This window comes from Octopus bimaculoides, chromosome 2 (assembly GCF_001194135.2).
Source record: "Octopus bimaculoides isolate UCB-OBI-ISO-001 chromosome 2, ASM119413v2, whole genome shotgun sequence".
In the NCBI taxonomy this organism is placed as follows: domain Eukaryota; kingdom Metazoa; phylum Mollusca; class Cephalopoda; order Octopoda; family Octopodidae; genus Octopus; species Octopus bimaculoides.
The window spans coordinates 16,331,370-16,344,326 of record NC_068982.1 but is presented as its reverse complement, the minus strand read 5'-3'; the positions used below and the strand labels follow the sequence as shown (position 1 = coordinate 16,344,326).

Sequence of the window (12,957 nt, the reverse complement as noted above, 5' to 3'; positions counted from 1 at the left end):
TAGGAGTCAGTTATATTATTATTTAATACAGTTTGATTGGGCCCAATACAACTTTAAGTTGCATGGGACTAAATCTAACTGCTTTAAATAATCTTTTCTACTCTAGGCTCAAGGCCCTAAATTTTAGGGGAAGGGGCCAGTCGATTAGATCAACCCCACTACTCAGCTGGTACTTAATTTATTGACCTTGAAAGTATGAAAGGCAAAGCCAACCTCGGCGGAATTTGAACTCATACACACACACACACACACACACACACACACACACACACTATTCTTAAACAAGAATGTTATTGATAGTGACTTCAAAGTTTTGACCTATTAAGCCATCATCAGTCTGACAATGGCTTAACTAGCTAAAACGTCAAAGTCACAGTCAACAGCATTCTTGTTTAAGAATAATAAATTTGTACTCTACACAAGTGTAGAGTAAGCCATCAGATTAATGTTCTCAGTGTTAGGAAGGGCATCCAGCCATAAAACCCTTTTCAAAACAGAAACAGTAGTCTGGGGTAGTCTTCTACCTGGCCTGCTCCTGTCACCCGTCCTACCCTTGCATGCATGGAAGACTGATGTTAAATGATGATGATGATACATATGTAAGGATGTATTTATGTATACGTTTGTACATGAGGTTACATTGATTGATTAACATGTTCTTGTTCTACACATGTAGTTTTAGTTGCTCTGTTGGATGTGTAATGTCAGTGTGCACGCACGATAGAGTGTGTCTTGAGAGAAAAGTTGGACATAAGTAGCATCAGATGTGGTGTGCAAGAGAGACAACTGTGCTGGTGTAGTCATGTGTTGCATATGGATGAGGACAGCTTTGTAAAAAAGTGTCACACCCTAGCAGTAGAGGGGAACCTGTAGAAGAGGTAGACCCAGGAAGAACTGGGAAGCGGTGGTGAAGCATGACCTTCAAAAGTTGGGCCTCATGGAGCTGATGACAAGTGACCGAAACCTTTGGAGATATGCTGTGCTTGAGAAGACCAGCCAAGCCAAGTGAGATCATAACCGGGGCCTATACCAGTGTAGCATAACCAGCCCATTTAAGAGTCATTGGGCAATAAACTGCACTTGCAAAGACCTGTTGAGTCAAGTGAAGTCATTGTCGTGGCCAATGCCAGTACCACCTGACTGGCTCCCATGCTGGTGGCACGTAAAAAGCGTGGCACGTAAAAAGCACCATTTGAGCGTGGTCGTTGCCAGTGCCGCTTGACTGGCACCCATGCTGGTGGCACATAAAAAAGCACCAGTCGAGCGTGGTCGTTGCCAGTGCCGCCTGACTGGCTTCCGTGTCAGTGCCACGTAAAAAGCACATTGCAAGCATGGTTGATGCCAGTGCCAGCTGACTGGTTTCCTGCCGGTGGCACGTAAAAAGCACCCACCACACTCTCAGAGTGGTTGGCATTAGGAAGGGCATCCAGCTGTAGAAACTCTGCCAAATCAGATTGGAGCCTGGTGCAGCCTTCTGGCTTGCCAGCCTTCAGTCAAACCATCCAACCCATGCCAGCATGGAAAGCGGACGTTAAACGACGATGATGATGATGATGTTTCTCATTTGTCTTCATCTTCCTTCTTGAACACACATCATTCAGTGTTTCTGGCCTGTGTTGTCTAATTTTAAATTTTGCTTGATCGACAAGTACCAAAGATCATATAAAGTTATTGCTATCATATAATCCCCAATGTTGTGTTTTCCTTGTTGCTTTTCAGATCAGAATTTTTCTTCTGAATTATATTTCTACAGCACATCTGCAATTTTATGGAGGATGATTTTCATTCAAGCTTAAAATTAGAAAAAGAAAATTGAAGTATATCTTGAGAATGATTGTTGGACGCTCAAAATAAAGATGTTTAGGAAACTTACTATACAATTTCAGTTGTACCATAAACATATCTTTAATTAAAAAAGAAGTACTCTTCCCCATTTATATTAATATATTTTGGTGTGTATTATCGGTAATAATAAAACATTAACTGTTCTTTTTCTTTTCTTTGTTGGACCATTATAGGATGAATCTACTTTATATCTGAAAGAATGGGCCTTGATTTCAAGGAGGCTTTCTCCAGTTTTTTACATCAATACTTTCATGCTAATGCCACTTTTTGGAATAGTGTGAAAATATGTGGCAATTTTAAAGTAGCTGTTGATGACTATCAGGAAGATTATCTTTTTAGTGAAGTAATAACTAAAAGTGATTGTTGCTGTTCTAATGGATTGGATAAAATAAATACTCCCATCCGTGGATCAGGACAAGCTCCAATCATTATAAAAGAAGAACCAAATGAAGCGAACCGACCATCAGTACTAAGTGGTGAGGTAGTTACCACCAGTAGTACTAATCTATCTACTATCACTAATAATTCTACGACAAACACAGTTATACCAAACAATGCCAGTCTCTCTACTAGCAGCAGTAATGGGAATAATACTAATAATATACAAACTGTTGCTGATAAAACTAACAACTGTGGTACAACTTCCAGTCAAAGTAGTCATATTGAAACTGTTCTTTCACCAGACACTAATTATGCAGTCCCTCCAACACGGCCTTCTCGCTGGTATATCAGCAACTGCCAGCCACAAACCTCTGACATTGATGGCCGTACTATACTGCCTTCAATGCCATTGTTAGTCACTTCAACGCCAGCTGCTCCATCGTCCCCTAACAAGATAACTGATATGTTACAAATTACATCTTGTGAGGGAGAGGAAGAAGCAGCAGCACTCCAGACATTTTCATCTGCTCAAGATCCAATTCCTACAGAAGAGTCTGTTACTTTGCAAGGAGCCACATCTTTTGCTACAGAGACACAAGTAGCAGGTGAGTTACATTCATCTTTCTTGTTTTTTGCCTCTTAAAAATTTCTTAGATGTAGCTTAATTATGTCATTCCCATTTAAAAAAAAATTATTATTGTCATTCATTTCATGTATCTATGAGAAAAATATTGATGGTTAGTAATTTAAGGTCCTCTATCAGTCTGTTCAATTCTCAGATTTATAGCTACAATTCTTCATATCTAAAAGTGAATGTCTTTAAGTAGGTACCATGTTTTTAAGCTACAGTTTTACTCTCAAGAAGCTGACATTTTGTGTATGGGCACATTTTTGTTAGAGGAGATCATAAACTATATGATTTTTTGGTACTTCTTTGGAATTCCCTTATACCCTATAACTTTTGAACCAGTGCTTTTTTAATCTTTTTAATTTTTTTTCAGATTCATGTTTTCAATATTGAAGCAAAAAAAAACAACTTGTTTTTGATTTCAATTCCACCCTACACCAACCCAATTTGTTTACTGTTGATGTGCTGTCACACACAAAATGACAACTTCCAAATCCTGTTTCCTGACTGGGTGAAAATTATCAAACTTTAAACCTCTATAACTTTTCAAAAACATTATTCTTTAAAAGGTGAAACAACTCCAACAATTTAACTTGAATGTATTTAAAAAGTTATAGAGGTTTAAAGTTTGATAATTTTCACCCAATCAAGAAACAGGATTTGGAAGCTGTCAGTTTATGCGTCTTGTCAACTGTAAACAAAGCAAATAAATTGGTGTGGGGAGACTGAAATAAAAAAAATTTTTTTTGCTAAATCTTAATCTCTGATATCGAAAACATATGAATCTGAAAAATTAAAAAAAAAAAATTACTGGTTCAAAAGTTATAGGGTGGCAGGGAATACCAAAGAAGTACTGATTTTTTTATTAATACTTTCTGTAAACTGGTACTTTTGCTACTATCTTATATATAACACATGAAATCAGTATTTCTGGCAATCTTTTAAATTCCATCCCAACAGTGAAAAATGTTTTGCAACAACATATACATTTACTATCAGGAAACTCATAGTTAACAATCTTGATGACTCTGAAGTATAGAATGTGTTTCATACAAGTTTGAACTAGGGACTAAATTATTTCCAAACCACCATATTGAGAAGACCAAGAATCTTCTTTTATAGCTAATAAAGGAGGGCTGGATTAAAAGCATTTATTTATTTATTTCATTTTGTGTTGCAATTTATGAAGAATAAGTGTTGTGGGTAAAGGTTTCCAATGGATTAGTCACTGGGTCACTTCGTTTCTGACTGTGGGAGTCATATGCCAGTATCAGCCATTCTTCTTTCATGGCAATGTTTCCATCCTCCATAGAAAGCTGTGCATACATACATCGACATCATCATCGTCATCATTTTATTTCTGTTTCTTTACACTTGCATGGGTTGGGCTCACATATATACACACATATATACACAGACACTCATATGCATATGTTATTGTCTGCATATGTATCAAAAGATGGATGGGTCAATGTATACACATGCATACAAGACTTTAGTCGATCCAAAGCTATGATATAAAACACTTGCCTAAGATGCCAAGCCCTGGGGCCTTGTGATTGTGAACTTCTTGATTATTCAGCCATGATGTATTCATAGAAATTAAATTAAGTTGAAGGAAACTGTGTGGATGCCTATTGGATGGTTCTCGTATTGTCATACTGGTTCTACTTGAGAATTGCATTCAGCCTGTCCTTGGAACATTCAGCCTGTTACATGATAATTCAATGAACAGGTAATTTTGGTGGCTTCAGTGACTGAATACTCCTCAGTGAAACTGATGGAGATCCAGTATACTCCAGACCCTGGTGTACAGTGCAGTCTTTGACTCCTTGGTTCCTTGTCAAACCATCCAGCCCTAACCAGCATGCAATATGAACATTAAATGGTGATGATGATCATGATGTGGCTGTGTGGTAAGAAGCTTTCTTCCCAACCACATGGTTCTAGGTTCAGTCTCACTGTGTGGCGCCTTGGGCAAATCTCTTCTAATATAACCTCAGGCCGACCAAAGCCTTGTGAGTGGATTTGATAGACGGAAACTTAAAGAAGCTTGTCTTATATATATCTATATATTTATGTGTGTGTGTCTTTGTGTCTGTTTGTCTCCCCACCACCACCACCACCACCACCATCGCTCGACAACTGATCTTGGTGTGTTTGCATCCCTGTAACTTAGCAGTTTGGCAAAAGAGACCAATAGAATAAGTACTAGGCTTACAAAGAATAAGTCTTAGGGTCAATATATATATATATACTCTCTGAGTGGTTGGCGTTAGGAAGGGCATCCAGCTGTAGAAACTCTGCCAAATTAGATTGGAGCCTGGTGTTGCCATCCGGTTTCACCAGTCCTCAGTCAAATCGTCCAACCCATGCTAGCATGGAAAGCGGACGTTAAACGATGATGATGATATATAACTTGTTTTACTTGTAAAAAGAGCCAATCACTGTATTTTGTTATGGAGAAAATTTCTTGCTGTTGACTGATAGGTGCAAATACACAGAGTCAGCTCACTGCACTCTCTAAACAGACAGTGGGATGCATGGTTTTTCAGAGTGATTATCTCCTCTTCAGCAACAGAGACCAGAAAGGGAGGTGTTGTGAACTGACATGAGAGACAAGTCCCTCTTATGATATTTCCATTGTTGTTCAATGACTGGTTGTGCTATTCAGTGACTTGCCATAAATAAAATACTAGGTGACAGCTCTAAGCAGTGATGTATATAAATAAGAACTCGTTACCAGTTCCAATATGCTTGAGGCATATTTGGGCCCATGAAAAAGCCAGCCATTCAGTGCATTTTGTCATGGAGAACGTTTCTCACTGTCGACAAATAGGTGTAAATACACCAAGTCAGCCCTCGGGGCAATATATATATTGTTGTTATTATGTTAAACTGTTGTATGTCCAAATCTGGCCAAATGCATTGTTTCAATATTTAGATTTGCTTGCAATAGCCTGGTTCTTTTGGTCAAACTATTGTATCTCCAACTGCTTCAGATGCCAACATATCAAACATTGTCAGTGTAGTACAATGGTTTTGCTATGGGATGTTGAAACTCCTTTTTCGTTTTCTGAAAAAGCAACATTTTGGACTTAGGACACTTTTGCATAATAGCAACGATATGTATATATATCATCATCATCATCATCGTTGTCGTCATCATTTAACATCCACTTTCTATGCTGGCATGGGTTGGACGGTTTGACTTAAGGCAGCAAACTGGCAGAAACGTTAGCACGCCGGGCGAAATGCTTAGCGGTATTTCGTCTGCCGTTACATTCTGAGTTCAAATTCCGCCAGGTCGACTTTGCCTTTCATCCTTTCAGGGTCGATAAATTAAGTACCAGTTACGCACTGGGGTCAATGTAATCAGCTTAATCCCTTTATCTGTCCTTGTTTGTCCCCTCTATGTTTATCCCTTTGTGGGCAATAAAGAAATAAGAAGGCTGCACCAGACTCCAATCTGATCTGGCAGAAATTCTACAGCTGGATGCCCTTCCTAACGCCAACTACTCTGAGAGTGTAGTGGGTGCTTTTTATGTTCCACCAGCATATGTATATATATATATATATGTAAAATCATCATATCATTTAACATGTGTGATGATGATGATGATGATATATACATACATACTCACACACACACACATATATATGTGTGTATACATGTTGGTCTGTCTGTTTGTGTATATAAATATTTACACATCACATTCTCAGCAGACCTCCATGCAATTCCATCTGCCAAATCTCACTCTCAATGTAGTGGTCAACTCAAAGATACAGCAGAGGCCACTTGCTCAAGGTGCCACACAATGCGATAGAATCCAGAAGCATATGGTTGAAAAATCAACTTTATAATCGTGCTCACACACACATGCACACACATACACACATACACGTCATCAAGTGAGTGTAAGTCTTCAATAAGAAATATTTATATAAAATTCTTTGATGTGTGAAATGTTTTATAACTTATATTTCTTCAGTGTTTGGAGTTTGAAATTAAGTTGATGGACTAGTTACCATATGGTTATGTATTCAGATTTTATTGCAGCCTTTTGTATTGCATCTCTGAACAAACACTGCTTGCTCCAGTTTGCCTTAAAAGAAAACAAAAGAGGCTCCTCTCCTAATTCGTGATTGAGTGGTTAACTACAAGAACGGTGTCTAGTTGTAAAATTAATTGCTCTAACAAATAAACCTCCCCATACATGCAATCATGGAATAAGAGATGTCAAACATTAAAAAGAAAAAAAAAGCCCAAAACCTCAGTTCTGAATTTAGTACAGAAAATCCATAAGTTTTAATTTATTAGTCAATTTATGAGTTTATATAAATTGTTTCTGGTATTTGCCTTGTTTTTGGTTATAACATCTGCAAATTCTTTCCAGTAATGCCTGGTCTGACAGCACTGGGTGGCAACAGGCCACCTCACTTGGAGGCCTGGGCTTCCACTCTCTGGTCTTACTTGTCCTGCCAGTATTTCTTTTGGTGACCTTTCGTCAGGGTTCTCCACAACACAACTGAACCTGCTTTGATGGGAGCATGAGATAGCCTACACAACATGGACCCAGCTCAGCTCCCATCTCCTTTCCCCTTTGTGGATGTCCAGTCCCCACAAAACAACTAGGATGCCATCCAATGCAGCACGATCTCAGACAAGCTGGTGCACCATCCTGACCACCACTCTTAACTGGCACTCAGCTGGATAGCGACTGTTTGCACATTGGTGTTTCCTGAGGCTTTGACTTCTGGATCTGTGAGTCTCACAAATGCTGCTGTGGATCCACTGTGGGTTCCTTTAGTCTCCACCCATTGTCATGCCATTATAGTGCTGGCCATCTTCCAAACCATGCTGCTCTCAGTGAGATCATGAAGTATGGCCTAGACACTACAGGCTTCCCTTCCCAGCTCAAGCTAGTGGGCTTGTACAGAGGGGTCAGTAAAAGGCCAGATGGCATGACAACTTTCTCGTTACATGGTGATAGGTCCCTCATCTGGGATGCTACAAGCTGTGACACCTTCTCCAGCAGCAACCTGGTGTGTTTGTCTGCCAGCCCAGGCTTCTCTGCTCATCAAGACAAGAAGGGCAGAATGAAAAAGTATTGGCTGCTCTTTAAGAGATTTGTGGCTGAGCCTGTGACAGTTGAGATCTCTAGCATTCTTGGCTCTTGGACTACATCTCTGTTCACTGCTACCAAGTTGAACAGAGTGTGAGCCTTGTAAGTGGAGCTCACACTCCAGCCATGGGTGTGAGCCCTGTAAATCTGAGTGACTGCTCTAGTACCTCCATGGCAACACATTTTCCATTTTGTCTGCCAGGACCATGAGGTAGACCTAGTCTTTTTAGACCATGCACATCCTCTTAAATAAACAACTGGAAGGAAAATTATAATATTGGTTATTTCCCACCAAACACAAGCTCCTATAGTCTATGGCCAGGAATGGAATGTTGCATTGTTCTAGGTTTCCTCAGTTGGTATAATCTGCATTAGTAAAATACATTTGCTTCAGCTATGAACACATTCCAAGCTCAATGATCTTGCTAACTTAATTCCATTTTGTGACACTAGTTTGGAAAATTAATGTTATTAATATCTTTACACTTAGTAAGAGAAGCTATTAGAAAAAAAAAATTAATGTGAATAGCATATCACTTAAAAGTTATCCCATGATGCTTGTGCACATTTAGGACCTTGGAAAGTACAGTTGTTTTTAATACTGTAGTAATATGAAACCAATTTGTGTGAGAGATTTTAATAGTTATAATTATGCAAGATATTTAAGATACTATCTCATTTGATTCTAACCTGCTTAAAGCTAGCTCTTATTTCTATGATATAAAGTTGTATGTTTTAAAGTGTTTATATTTAAATTAAAACCTTCTTCAGCCAACCAATGTCTTGTGAATGAAGTTGGTGTGTGTGTATGTGTGTGTGTAGCGATATTGTCATTTCATACCTTTACCAGTAGTACGTTTGCCTTCCTTATTGACACCATAGTCAGTTGCCCGGCACTGTTGAAGACATGTCATATAAAAAAAAATATCCTTTATTTGAAAAACAGATAAGGTTTGGCAACAGGAAGAGCATCTGGTTGTAAATCCTGCATCAGACATGTCTGTGGCTAACCCATGCTAACATGGAAAAATGGACGTTAAGTAACTGAGCTACCAGAGTCATAATTTTATGTAAGACACTTTCTTACACAAAATTATGACTTGGGTAATCACAACAGCCTAATAATAAAATCATCTACTATAATAGTACTCTTGTGTTTTTCTCCATCACAACATATGAATGAGAAAGGAAAGGGTGATAGATGAATAAGGAAGGAAGGGGTGATGGCAAACTGGTGGGATGGTGAATATTCAATGCTGAAAAGAAAAATCAAAGAGCATTTCAACTTTGTGTGAGTATATGTGAGTATGTGTACAAGGGAAGTATGTGAATGTATGTGAACATTGACAAGTGTTTTAATTTGATTTACCCTCCATATTTATATACAAAATACTGCAATTAGCTGTCATTTTTGATGTTACAGGGCCAGCTAGTTATTTCAATAAACCCCTCCAAATTACTTATTGCATTTTCAAAATCTATTGAAACATAAATTCAGAGTTGTGACATTTTGTTGCAATTTTTGAAGTTTCCGGTATCAAGAATTTAAGTATTTGGTAACCATTATAAACCTTTTTATTTTGAAATAATTTATAGACACAAAGTTAAGAACTAAAACCAATCACAAAATATATAACATCATCATCATCATCATCATAAATTCGTTTTCCATGCTGATATGGATTGGATGGTCTAACATGGAGCTGGCCAACTGGGGAGCTGTCCAGACTCCAGTCGTCTGTTGTGGCATGGTTTCTATGGGTGGACACCCTTCCTAATGCCAACCACTTCACAGAGTGTACTGGATGTTTTTTACATGCCACCAGTGTGCATGCATTTATGAAGCATAAGTGCATTTACGTATCTTGATGCATCTTCCCAAGTACAGCAAATTACCACAACTCCAGGTCCCTTGTCATTTTCTCAGTGAGGCCCAGTGTCCAAAGATCTTTTCTCACCGCTTCATCCCACTTTTCCTGGGTCTACCTCTTCCACAGGTTCCTTCCACAATTAGAGCTCAGCACTTCTTTATGCAGCTGTCCTCTTCCATATGCAGTATATTGCAGAAAAGCACCCCCTACACTCTCAGAGTGGTTGGCATTAGGAAGGGCATCCAGCTGTAGAAACATTGCCAGATCAGACTGGAGCCTGGTGCAGCCTTTTGGCTTGCCAGCATGGAAAGCGGATGTTAAATAATAATGACGACGATGATGATGATAAATAAAAAATATTGTGTGTGTATATGTATATGTGTACACATATATATATATATAGATAACTGTCTGGCCAAAGATCAATAGATATTGGCAAAGGGAGATAATCACCTAGGGTTTTACCCTTAAAAACAAGGCTTTCCCCCTCCATATTTTAAAGAGGTCTCATGCCAGCAGTGTTTGGGGTCTGAAGATATGCTGTAAGGCTAAACACCTTATCAGCAAGAAACCCAGAGTAACCCCATAAACGGGTCAACCCCTCTATAATATATACATGCATATATATATATATATATATATATATAGCAATAAGAAAATGGAGGGGAATATGTGGTACTCATCAACTTGCAGACATTGTATTATGTCAATTTACCTGTTTATTTTTCAATTAAGAGGACAGGACAATAAAAACAATATACAAATCGGGTATCCTTCCGGCAGCATATTGGATAGATATTATCCCTTAGTGGGTTGGATTCACAACCTCTAACTCTCTTGGAATTATATATATATATAAACATATAGGTGCAAGCATGATTGTGTGGTAAGAAGCTTGCTTTCCAACCTCATGGTTCTGGGTTCAGCCCCACTGTGTGGCAGCTTGAGCTATAGCCTTGGGCCAACTAAAGCCTTGTGAGTAGATTTGATGTGTGTGTGTGTGTGTGTGTGTGTGCGTGCGCACGTTTGTGTTTGTGCCCCCTCACCACTTGACAATCAGTATTGGGGTTGATTCATTCGACTAAAATCCTTCAAGGCACTGCCCCAGAATGGCCACAGTCTAATGACTGAAACAAGTAATAGATATACGTGATAGAAAAGATATTATTTCTAAGAAAGCTTATGATATTTCAGTCTGAAAAATCTCAGTGAATTAGCAATTTGAAACAAGAATTAAGGTGAAAGCATTGAGGTAAAATATCTGTCTAGTGTTTCTTTTGCTTGAAGCATTGTAAATTTATAGGAAGATTCCATTTCTACATTGTGGTTTTATTATTGTTCTGCAAGATTTGGTAAAACTAGTAATTCAATGTACATTTTTGAACACTTTTTTTTTCCCAAGTTATACAGAATTGAGACACAAGTTATTATAATACAAAAATTGGATTATATTTCTTCAAAACTTTTTTTTACTGAAGTTTATTTTTTTTAGAAATAAGATTACTTTTGTTTTATGCTATATGTATGGATGTGTGTATGTGTATTAAGCAAAAACAGCTCCTTGCTGTTTCTACTGTTCAATGTTTTCTGTTTGTTTGTTTTTTTATGATTTTTATTGATTAAATTTCAAAATTTCCATTGTATCATTTTTCAAAGCCCTTCTGACTTTGAAGTTTTGGTTTCAAACATCTTATAGTAATTATTTAAACATTTTTAGTACAATTTTTAATAATTTTATGATTTTTGTCTTCAAGAAAATAATTATAGCATGTTATTTTTCTGAAATTAGTTTTGTATTATCAAATTATGTTAAGAAAATAATTATTAAAAATTTATATTTTTAAACACACTTCATTTATCGAACATTTTACTTTGAATGAGCAAATGAGAAAATTGCAAAAATAACAATTCAAAAATTAAAGCAATTCATAGAAAAAAAAAATGATGATTAAAGTTGTAGTGTAAAAATAATTTCGTTTTGTATGTATTTATTCTGCTTGCATCAGTCTGTGTAACTGATAAAATAGGTTTCACTCTTCATTTGCATTTGACTTATCAATAGCAAAACGACCATCTTAGTTCTAAAAGCAGTTGCTCCAACAATATTGATTCAAAGGTTCACAAACTGTTCAATCTGTGCTAGCATGAAGAAAATAGATGCAAATAGTAAAAGACAAAAAAAAAAAAAAAAAACAGTGCTCTTATCAAAACATTCCTTAATATACTTTCTAAGATTGTTACTTGGTAATTGTATTCACTGAACAAGTCTTGGCAATGGTTATTCAGCTGAATAATATAAGCAGTTTGTCCGAAAGTTCTTTTCATAAGATTGTCTAATGTTTTTGGAATTGATGCTGAAATAATTTTTATGATGGACTTCAAGCAAAAACCTTTGAAATATATCCTGACTTGAGTATTTTTAAATCTTGCTTTTTGGTTCTTACATGTCAACATGGGAAAATAGTGATTAAATTCTTTACTCTGGCAGAACTGGTAGAGTGAGAGCCAACGTTTCTTGTGGTTGTTAGTTATGTACCCTTTGAGTTTAATTGCAGCCTTGGCTGACTTTGTCTTTCATCCAAGTCAATAAAATGGGCACAAATTAAGTACTTGCACCAATCTAATTGACTGTATGCCCCTGTTAAAAAAACTGGGTCTTTGTGCCTGTGTTAGAAACAACCACAGCTATGATAATGGCCCCTAATTTACGCTCAAGGCCAGCAGTATTTCATATATAAATGTAAATATATCTGTGTTTTGGTCTTTTGCCCAATATGGCCCTAATAAGTCTACAGCTGGTGCCTTCTCCACCTCCTTGATAGTCTTTCATCTCTCTATCACTAATCCTCATCTCACCCTCTCTTTTATTCTCTGTACTCTACTGCACATGTAACTATGGCCGCCAGTGATGATGATGATGATATACATATATACAACATGCAAACTGCTGTTGTCAGGAGAATAGTTTCTTGAACTTATTACATTTTTTACATTTATTATGGTTATTGTTCTCTTGTACTCTCTTTTACTTCTAATCAGATCACTATAGTAATAAAGACTATGAGTGATATATATATATATATATATATATATATATATATATATA

General features: G+C 37.2%; 1 protein-coding gene across 5 annotated transcripts in view; it reads left to right on the top strand.

Annotated features, from left to right (window-relative positions):
- LOC106878755 (serine/threonine-protein kinase pakE) overlaps positions 1–12,957 on the top strand; it is a 196,610-nt gene that overhangs the window by 25,413 nt on the left and 158,240 nt on the right. For all 5 annotated transcript variants that reach the window (XM_052975699.1, XM_052975707.1, XM_014928076.2 and 2 more), the window contains one exon: positions 2,019–2,831. In XM_052975699.1, the coding sequence (XP_052831659.1) occupies positions 2,045–2,831 (787 nt within the window). In that variant the 5' untranslated portion in view covers positions 2,019–2,044. The remainder of the gene's footprint in view (positions 1–2,018; positions 2,832–12,957) is intronic.